This window comes from Syngnathus scovelli, chromosome 2 (assembly GCF_024217435.2).
Source record: "Syngnathus scovelli strain Florida chromosome 2, RoL_Ssco_1.2, whole genome shotgun sequence".
In the NCBI taxonomy this organism is placed as follows: Eukaryota; Metazoa; Chordata; class Actinopteri; order Syngnathiformes; family Syngnathidae; genus Syngnathus; species Syngnathus scovelli.
In genome coordinates, this window is record NC_090848.1 from 10,458,965 (window position 1) to 10,468,822 (window position 9,858).

Here is a 9,858-nt window from a genome sequence, read left to right on the forward strand (position 1 = left end):
CCTAAAAATTTAAGTCTGTGTGCATGTGACAATATTCAGCTAGCGTTAACAATTGCATGTGTGACCATGAGGGTGACACTGTAGTGTCCCTGAGTGTGCGTTTCTATGAAATGGGACTTAAATAACCTAAATAACATAAGTAATTATGTAAATGATTCAAAAACAGCTTGTGTATCTTTTGCTAAATAACCCGCAATAGCAGAGAGGTCATTTTTGTTAAACCACCCTTTAAGATTACTAACCTTATACATGACCATAAAGGGGCATTAAATTAAATTTCACTCCTTTGACCTTAATTATTGTCAAAATCAGGAGATGAAAAACAACAATAAGCAATATGTTGAGGGAATTCTGATGAACTTTATTCATGTGTCGAGGAAATATTGTAAGACCCTGAAAACAGAGGCCGAAAAACAGGTGTCATTGAGGTCACAGCGCATTAGATCATTTTGTTGGGCCTGCAAGATGCGATCATCATCTGATCTTTTTTGTTTATTTTTTTACTTTGACTTGCTGCACGAGTGCTGCACGACGAGTCAACTCCAAGAGAAGCCCTTATTTCTCCTCAGCGTTATGTGAACTCACATTTTTAGTGTTCGTCATTTAACCGGTAGCACCGTCATCGGCTGCTCGAGTCCTGCGCCGCATCATTCTGGGGTAAATCCAGGAGGTCCTGGATCCTTTTCAAGTCCCGTTCCACCTCCTCAGCCTTTGAACTCACGGTCAGGTCGCTTATCAACTCCTCCGTCAGCTCAAGTCGTGCCGACCTGATAATCACCAACCACAAGTCAAAAATCAAGGCACTGTAGCGCCTTCTCTGTCTTTCTGACAGTCACAGAGTTCAACTCACCACTCTGCAAGTTTCATCTCGTAAGTCTCCCTGCGCTCTCGCCGCCTCCTTTCTCGGACACTTTCTCCCGTCACTGACAACATGCTGATGATTACAGCGCCCGTAGGAATCCTACAAATAGAATTCATTGATACTTGGATGACGTGTTCCTCCTGCATGCCTGAAGTTTTCTTCTATAAGATTCTTGAAAGTTTGACATCCTGTTTACATACACATACTATTAGGGCTGAACAAGTAATTAAATTCAAATCGCAATAGCAAAATGACAGTTTTAAATGGCCATGATGGTAGCCATGATGGTGGGGGACAAACTCTCCAGGTGGCTGGTCACTCGGGCACACGTTAACGTGGGAGGAGGTGGCGGCGACGCGTGTGTGTGTGAGATGCCAGTCAAACAGACAAAGTCCAAGCCAAAAGCAACCGCATCTTAAATCTGACCCACACTTCTGTTTTTCAATATTGTCAATCAGGTTTAGTTGTCAGGTTATTGGCATTTTCACAAAACTGGGACTTGGTGTAAAAGTGAGGTCCAGACAGTCCGCCACGTGATGGCAGCAGGGGACTTCACAGCGTTCGGCAGGCATCATTTCACATGTGAGTGGACACATGCTATTTACGGATAGTAAAAAATAAGTGTATAACTGACACTTATGTATTGAAAAAAACAAAACCTCCCAAAACACACACATACATATACACATTTATATACGTATATATATATTTTTTTTTTGAACGTGTGGACGTCTGCCCACAAAATATATATATGTGTGTGTGTGTGTGTGTGTATATATATATACACACACACACACATCGCTGGTGTCGGGCTGAAACAATTTGATAAATGTTTTCATAAATCTATCGATCATTAATCAGTCCACACGTGTGTTTTTTTTAACTTTAGTGTTGAAAGTAGCTTGCACATTGAAGATGTCATGTTAATGGTTGAACAAATATGGCTTTTGGGCAGGAATCCCAAAAAATGGTTTTGGAGGTCCAAACATTCCGCCCAAAGCCAACCCACTTCTCCCCTTGAATGGCGCTGAAGGGGGGGGGGGGGGGGGAATCACACATGTATAGACGTCAAAGTTTACCAAACATTGACAATCCTACTTGTACGTGCAAAGCTACGGGGAAAGATGCGGCAAATGAGCGCAAGTGAAGCATTAGTCCAGGAGAAGAGAGGCTGGAATAACAGAGATGATAGAGAGAAGAGGGGCAGCTGCCGCCTTGGCCGGCCGCTCCGCTCTATTAGCCAAGCCGCAGCACTACTCCAAGGACATGAGCGCCTCTGGCAGCCAGCGCAGGGTTGAGGACATGGGTCGGGGAGGGGAGGGGGAGCCTCAGCTGGGGCACAGAGGGTTGCTGCAAGGGCCGCAGCTGGCTGCCAGAGTGCTCATTGCTCCCAACCTCTGTCAACATGTACAACAAACGTGAAGAGCATGGCGTTATCGGCGTGAGCTGCGGATGAATGCAAAAAGAACGATGGGCTGCTTACCCGAGTGCTGCTCCGATGATGGTGCCTGCTACTAGGCCTCGCAGGCCCAAGTTTAGTCGGAAAACCCCTCCGGTCACAGCTACACTCGCCATGCATGGCCGCACAGACACAATTTTTTTTTTCCAAATCACAATGATTTATATTTTATATTCCATTGTGTGAACAACATAAAAATGCACAATTCGGAATTTAACGAGCATCTTAACGAGGATTTGTAGCATTTAACAATAGTGGTTCCACATCATCAATCAACTTGAGTACTTAGGATGGGCACAATTCAATTGTTTAACCGAGAGCATTTAGCTTCTCTAACAATATGAACTACCATTTGGGGAGCATAAGAATCCATCAACTCACCTCCAGCGGCAACAAAATTGCCAAGGGTGTACTTGTCGCGGTAAACTGACAGGCCTGTGCTTACAGAACTGGAGACAGGACAGAGAAACATACGGAGACACAACATTACCATCAATGATCTGTTTTTAATCTTCTGAGAAGTTCCCGTGATGATGCTGCCAAACTGGATTGACGACAATGTGTTTTGAGTCACATCATTTGGTATCATGTGATCAACACGCAGACCTGATTGGATTATTTTATCTTACTTGAACAAGGTAACAAAAGCAGCAACTCTCCAGCTCCATCGGAGTCCATATCTCACAAAACCTCGGATAGCTGCGTTGTGGGCCAAACGCTGATTTGACGGAACACACAGAAAAGGGAGAAGAAAATAAATAAATAAATAAATAAGAGAGAAAAAAAACAATGGTCAATGCGAACATTTTGAATCCTATCTGAACTCATTGCTGCTGTCAACACAAACAGGGAGCGGGAATTTGGGGTCTTTTAAGTCTAAGGTGCATTGTTTTTAGTCTTTGTTTTATTTCCAAATAAAATTTCCCCCACCAGCACTACGCTCCCTTACCACTGCTTCCACACGACTGGTGTAGAGTTCTCCCTGGCTCAGCTGGATGTAGCGCTGCTTCGCGTGGCGAGCTGCCGGCAGGCCTCCGTAGATCAAGCCAGCTATTGAGGCCACAAGGCCACTTTTTACCACATTGGTCACCTCCTCTGGATAACCCTGAGTCGCACTGTGGGGGAAGGCATACAGTGGAGGTCAATACGGCATTCAAGAAAAAAGTTAGGTAATTGGAAAATGAACAGTTTTGGAAACATTGTTCTACTCGATGATGCTGCAGCGGTTGTCTGAATATTTAAAACCACCGTAACATCAATGCTATTTCTATGAGCCAACTGATGACATTTCACATGCATCAGCATTACGATAGTGGTTGGGTAGAACATTCTGGCATTTGTATACATTGCTTATTTGTAAATGTCAGCTGAGGATGAATAAACAGCAAGCACACTTTGCTTCCTTTACTTGGAGAATTGCGTGTGCGAGTCTTCCTTTTTTTTCTTTGTTGGAACAATTTGTCTTTTGATGTTTGAATGTTTTCGCAGCATGCAAGAAGGGCACAGTTACGTTCATTCATTCTCTGTGCTGCTTAACCTCACAAGCAAAAATGTTTTTCAACTGTGGAATGTATCCCCTGCTGCAAACGGTTGGTCGCTAAATTTTTTTCTCGACAGAGAAGATGAAAGTAAGATGAAAAGACAAATATAAAAGCACTAACTCTTTTTGAAAGAGATCCTTAATGCGGTCCCAGCCCGTGTCTGGGAAGTCTGGCTTGCCTATGTTGCTTGGCAAGGCGGGGGCAGGGATGGGCTGCGGAGGAGCCGCGCAGGTTGAGGAGGGAGACGAGGGCATCTGCGCGGGCTGGGCAGAAGCCACGTCAGCTGCATGGACCCTGGGGAACAGGGGGCAGAAGCGAGGAGGTTTGGCGCTCTGGCTCAGGCCCCGCACTGGCCCGGTGCTCAACGTGCCCCGAGGGGCCAAATCTGCCGGTCGCCTCCGAAGGGTGAAGCCTGTTGTGGGCTGCTCTGGATGCATCACGCTTCAGCTGGCGTTCATGCTGTGGCGCATAGACACAAACACATGGCTTACAGTTGCCGCTGCAGCTTCAAGCCCCCCCCCCCTCCCTCCATTTCAAAACAAACCGCCCCATACTAGAGAGGCTGTCCAAATAAGCAGATGTCAAGTGGTGCAAAGTCTTTAAAAGCATGTAGGCTCGGAGCCATACTTACACTTTTTACTCTCTATATGGCCTTGCAGTTTACATGGTAATAATACAGTATGTGTTCGTATGGAGCATGGTGCATCCATCCTTTTTCTATACTGCTCAATTAGCAGAAGAACGTAATAACGGTGCAATAAGTGAAAATAATTTGACCAGTATTCGCTGGGAATAATGACTGAGCCCTGTCCCTTGAATAATTTTCCTCCCCATGTTTTTTACAAATCCCACAAAATATTCAAATATGCCAATCCGCAAGCGCTGAACTGCGAAAATGCCAAATGTCCATTTACCATTTGCGAGATCACCAGTCAGCACTAAATTGCGGACATGCCTTGCTTGCACCTACATCAGAGATTTGAAATAATATGCAGGATGACTGGAGTAGTACTTATGACTAATGATACCCCGCCCTCCCCACCATGGGTGCATGGCAACAAGACGCCGTTAGATGACGCCAAAGCACTATTTAACAGGAGACATGGCTTCTTTGCACATTTTCAAGTTTTTCAGAAAGGCTAGGTTTATAGTTATGGTTTAGGAGACAGATAAAGAAGTTAAAGGACTGAAAAATTGGCCGCAACTTGATCGATCTCGATATTTGCCACAGAACGGTCTCCAACTGGATGTTGCTGTTCGCCCTGACCGAGATTTGAACCGACCTAGGGCAGATGATCGAGTTATCCATTGACGGGTGTATTATAGATTGCATGACAGCAAAACAATACGTAAGGGACTTCTACTATGCAGCACACGATACTGTGCAGGAAAGGGGAAAACATGACAGGACAGAAAATACAAGTGGGAATTATGTACAGTATATATATATATATAGTATATATATGTAGCGTAATTTTTCGTTTGTTATTTGTAATAAGATTGAAACAGCAGCAACTGGGGGCGTGCATCTACCTACCTTACATCTTAATATTTTCATTCAAAGACTTTGTTGTCATAAATGAACAAGCAGCTAACGTCTTGGTTAGCTTCAAAAACGTAACTTACCTCAAACACGTTAATACTCCAGTCCCGTGGATATGTGGGATCGGAGTGGGAGAATTAAATGAGTGATTTAATTAATTTGCGTTACTATTCCCCTTCAAGAATTTTGGCAAGACATCGTCCTTGCTTCTTCACGACCTCTCACCTTTGAGCTTGTTCTTCGTTTGTGTTTAATGGCAGCTGACAAACCTTCATATTGCATTACTGCCGCCAACTGGACGGACATGGGATAGAGCTAATGAGTATTTTTTTTTAAATGAAATGAATGCATAGAAGTGTCAAAAGCACTAGCACTCTGTACAAATAGATATTTGTGTAAAAAAAAAACTCAAAGTAGATGTACTGATTGATTAAAATGGACCTATTTCGATTAAAAAAATCTCTGCATAACTTCCATTGTGGTTGTACTAAAATAAAAATACCACGTTACATTTTGCATGCCGTTTAAGAGCTGGCCTATACATATAACCTTTGTTTACCCAGGTAAGATAAAGAAAATATTCTGATTTGCGTTTCCATAACTTTGCCTAAGTAGTTAACTGATGAAAAAAAGTTACATTTGTACAGTTATTATTTTCATTTTAGAGGATTGTTTTTTTATTTTTCTAATATCAGAATCTACATCCAATTAAGCTCCTAAATTGTCGTTACTCCATCCACCCTAGTAAAACAAAAAAACAATCTGCAAACAGCATGAGTATTTATGCAGTAAAAACAGTATCAAACAAATTCAAATATGTACCAAGTAAATGCTAACATACAGAAAATAAAGGATGCCAGGTCAAGTATGTATTAAGTCCTCCACAAAAAAAAAAAAAAAATCTACTATTTAACAAGCTAGAAAACGTTCTATACTTGACCAGATACATCACTACAGCTGCTTGGTCAAGTAAACAAAACTATAATGTGAATACTACAACATATTCAACGTATTGTTTCACCTTAAATGTGGGCTTTAGCTCCCCCAAGAAATGAGAACATTGGTGGAGCCTCTAACACAACAATTGCATTTGTTAAAACTTGCTTGAACAATTGTACCGTTTACAATCACAGCCTGACAGGTCCTGCATGTCCGGCCTTGTTCGCTAACCCTTCAATCAATCTCTACTTTTCCAAATGCATAGGGGGTCACTTGAGTGCCCTCCGCTCCCTGGCCTAATCCCTTAACAGCGCACTGTATAGGAAGTACATTCGGACACAGCCGGTGTCTTCATTATAGCTCTGTCTTGCCGGGCTTGTGCATTATCTGACTGTAGTTGTTGCGTCTTTTGGGTCGATAGGTAAGAAGCTGACTGAACTCTGTGAGGAGTCGCTCCCAGTAGCAGGAAACATCGTGCATTTGCAGGTGCTCCAAGATGAACTTCATCCCTCTGCAAAGAGCAAATGAGAAATAACAATAAAATATGTGTTTGGAGACTCAAACGTCAGTGAGCAACAATTACCTTATGGCAATTTCTTGTGCGACGGAATCATTGTCTTTAACAAACTGTAGTAAGTCTCTGTGAACAGAAGGGATTTTCAACATGTTAAATTAATTAAAGTACACGCATATATGTTTATGACAATACTTGACTTGTTATTGACATTGGCTAGTACCTGACATCAGAGAGATCTTGCTTCACCGGGATGTAGTGCACCCAGGGCTTGAGCTGCAAGTAGAAAAACTCTTGCCATTCGTCCCCCACGTGAAACACCAGCGAACCGCAAAGAAAGAGATGCTTGAAACGAAAGCTGGCAGCCACTCCTCGAAAGTTGAATAAATACCTGAAGGGGGGAGAAACAAAATGCAAGCCATTCTTAAAAAATAATAATAATTCTGATAGTAAACAAACCCTTCTATGTCAACTCATGCAAGCATGGAGAGAAAACTGGCAGAAAATATGCCTTACTTGTACTTGCAGTGTTCAACCAGTGGGATTTCTTTGGCTGGTGGTCTCCCAAGAGTGTCCTAAAATAAATTGTTCAACATTTGAGACATAAACAAGCAGTGCATTTTAAATTCAGGTGACGGGTAGAAAACAAATGAAGAATGATGAGACTCTGACCTTGTCAGACTTCCAGGCCTGGTTCTTTGTGTATTCTGCATCCACTAATTCTGGCATCTCTCGTGAAAGCAGGATCAGAGGGTCACGCTCTGGACTTGTTCTACCAGGCGAGGAAAAAAAACGAGCAAGATGTGTTCATCACACCATACAACAGAATATTCTGGTCTAATAATAAATAATATTTTGGTCCCTCCTCTAATAATAAATAAGATTTTGGTTGTCCGACTCCAACCAACTACAGACATCCTAAAAAATATATAACTTGGTGGGGGCAATAAAAGTAAAAACAAAAAACAGTACATTACTAAGCAAACAAAAAAAAAACTTACCTAGATCCTCTGAAGAAACCTTTGGACTCTTTCTTCTGCCAGGGCCACTGAGCTTCAGACCTAAAACATCATTATGCCTGCCTTCAGCAAATGCACACAGGCTACAGAAAGGAAATCTTAAGTCTTACTTTTTGAGATCATCCCTCATTAGATCCCATCTTCCAAGCCCAGTGGGATATATGGGCCACACAGCAGGGCCACCCTCCCAAAACGTCCACGCTGGGTACATGATGTCCTGGTAGTCTGAAGTCTACTCGTGCACACACACACACACACAAGGTTGCAAGATTCTGGAAATGTTCACAACTTTCCATGGGAATCGAGGCTAACCTTACTAAAGGAGAAAATAGGCAAGGTTGGTTGCACCCAGTTGGGCATTTGAGGATAATCCCTGACATTTACCACCATCTCCAAATCGGGTAGCTTATCAATCACCTGTAATATGAAATGCTCAACACCACTGCACCTGAAGACACAAAAAGAAACCACACTTTAAAAACAGAAACTACACAATTGCGGCTCCGTATGCTTCAACTGGATGCCAGTTACTAGGCAGAACTGACCTGGCTGGAAACATGCAGTTATGTTCCCTGTACAATTTATGCCCAATGATCTGGTAGTGGGTGCCCCTCCCTCTTTGGACCGTCAAAGACATGACATTCTCTGAAATTCCTCCACGAAAGGGAGCCAAGTCTTGCTGCAAGACCCTGAGGTAGAAAAAAACATGTAAAAGTCATAGGAATCATATCAGTCTTTGCAGATGATTGTTTAGATGACTGATTATCACACTCACTCTAGATGGCAACCACAGTTGTCAGAGTCACACTGAGTATATTCTCCAAGAACCTTAGATATCATGTCCCTTATTGTCTGCTTGGCTGGAGCAAGAGAGAAATAGCAGAGTAATGCATGAAATTGTACAAGTTTTCCATAACAATTTATTTACAACAAATAAGCTATTTTTGTTGATTTATTCGTGCAAGCAAAATGACAGGAAGAATATTTATGGTACATGCTTGTGTACTAGATGGCACTATGTACAATTTGTGTATCCATCCACCAGCCGCCGTTCATAGGACAATATATATTTGAAAATTATATTTGTCTTCAACTTAACAGGACTATATTTCACTAAAATTCATTAAAATAAGTTTTTCTTTAAATTTACTATGATGTGAAAACATTTTCACGAGATTGATTTTGTCCTTTTTTGTTTTATGGCTATACGGTGATTATAAAAAGTCTGCACACCCCTGTTCTTTTAGTGTTTACTTGTTTTCATTAGACCATAACGTGGGTTTTTGAGATTTACTTTTATTTTAAAAGTTCTATAACCATGACTACCTTGTAACTGGATAACCATTTGAGGCAGAACTCACGTGTCGCCACGATGAGCAAAACAAATAGAAAGTAGAACATTAAATGGGTCATGTGGACTTCGATGTGTAATAATACACACGCATAAAACATGTAAATGTGACAAAGTGGTTATACTTTAGATGGGTTAGTTCGGTGCTAGCTAGCTAGCTGGCGGGCTAATGAATGACAAAAGGTATCAAGGTGGCGAAAACGACCGTCCGAAATAGTTTTAACTAAACGCACAAAAACAAAGTCACAACATAGTACCTGCTTCACAGAGCAAGGACAAAATGCACACTTGCAGCACAAACACAAAAATCCACAGATACCACCGCTTCATTTTCCTCAATATTAAAGCTTTGTCTAAGACTACAAGAGGCGTGTATTCATCTGGAATCGACTACTTTTCTCTGAGAACAAGAATTACGGTAACGCGCACGACAAAACCTTCTCTACCGTAAAGTCTGATCTATGAGCTCAAACGTGTTTCCCAGAAAATGGAGCCTCTTATTTAATTAAATTAAATTAAATTAAATTATTGTTCCCTCCCAAAGACATACTACTAATTTCAGAGCGCAAAAAAAGCTCTGAAAGAACAAATTGATAGATGGCTAGTTTAGAAAGATGGATGGATGGACAG

The 9,858-nt window shown here is 41.9% G+C and overlaps 2 protein-coding genes across 2 annotated transcripts; both read right to left on the bottom strand.

Moving 5' to 3' along the window:
• Nucleotides 1–340: 340 nt before the first annotated feature.
• On the bottom strand, nt 341–5,659 carry timmdc1 (translocase of inner mitochondrial membrane domain containing 1). The gene is made up of 8 exons (XM_049752987.2): nt 5,489–5,659; nt 3,983–4,321; nt 3,271–3,436; nt 2,951–3,039; nt 2,703–2,770; nt 2,346–2,424; nt 851–961; nt 341–767 (listed from the first exon to the last, which is right to left on the bottom strand). Exons 2-8 carry the CDS (start codon nt 4,297–4,299, stop codon nt 620–622), a joined length of 978 nt encoding a protein of 325 aa, XP_049608944.1. The 5' UTR covers nt 4,300–4,321; nt 5,489–5,659; the 3' UTR covers nt 341–619.
• Nucleotides 5,660–6,168: 509 nt separating this feature from the next.
• Nucleotides 6,169–9,726, bottom strand: poglut1 (protein O-glucosyltransferase 1). Its single transcript, XM_049752986.2, has 11 exons — nt 9,486–9,726; nt 8,653–8,737; nt 8,423–8,566; nt 8,190–8,325; nt 7,988–8,109; nt 7,860–7,919; nt 7,531–7,630; nt 7,375–7,433; nt 7,082–7,249; nt 6,928–6,984; nt 6,169–6,855 (listed from the first exon to the last, which is right to left on the bottom strand). Exons 1-11 carry the CDS (start codon nt 9,556–9,558, stop codon nt 6,699–6,701), a joined length of 1,161 nt encoding a protein of 386 aa, XP_049608943.1. The 5' UTR covers nt 9,559–9,726; the 3' UTR covers nt 6,169–6,698.
• Between the last annotated feature and the right edge of the window lie 132 nt (nt 9,727–9,858).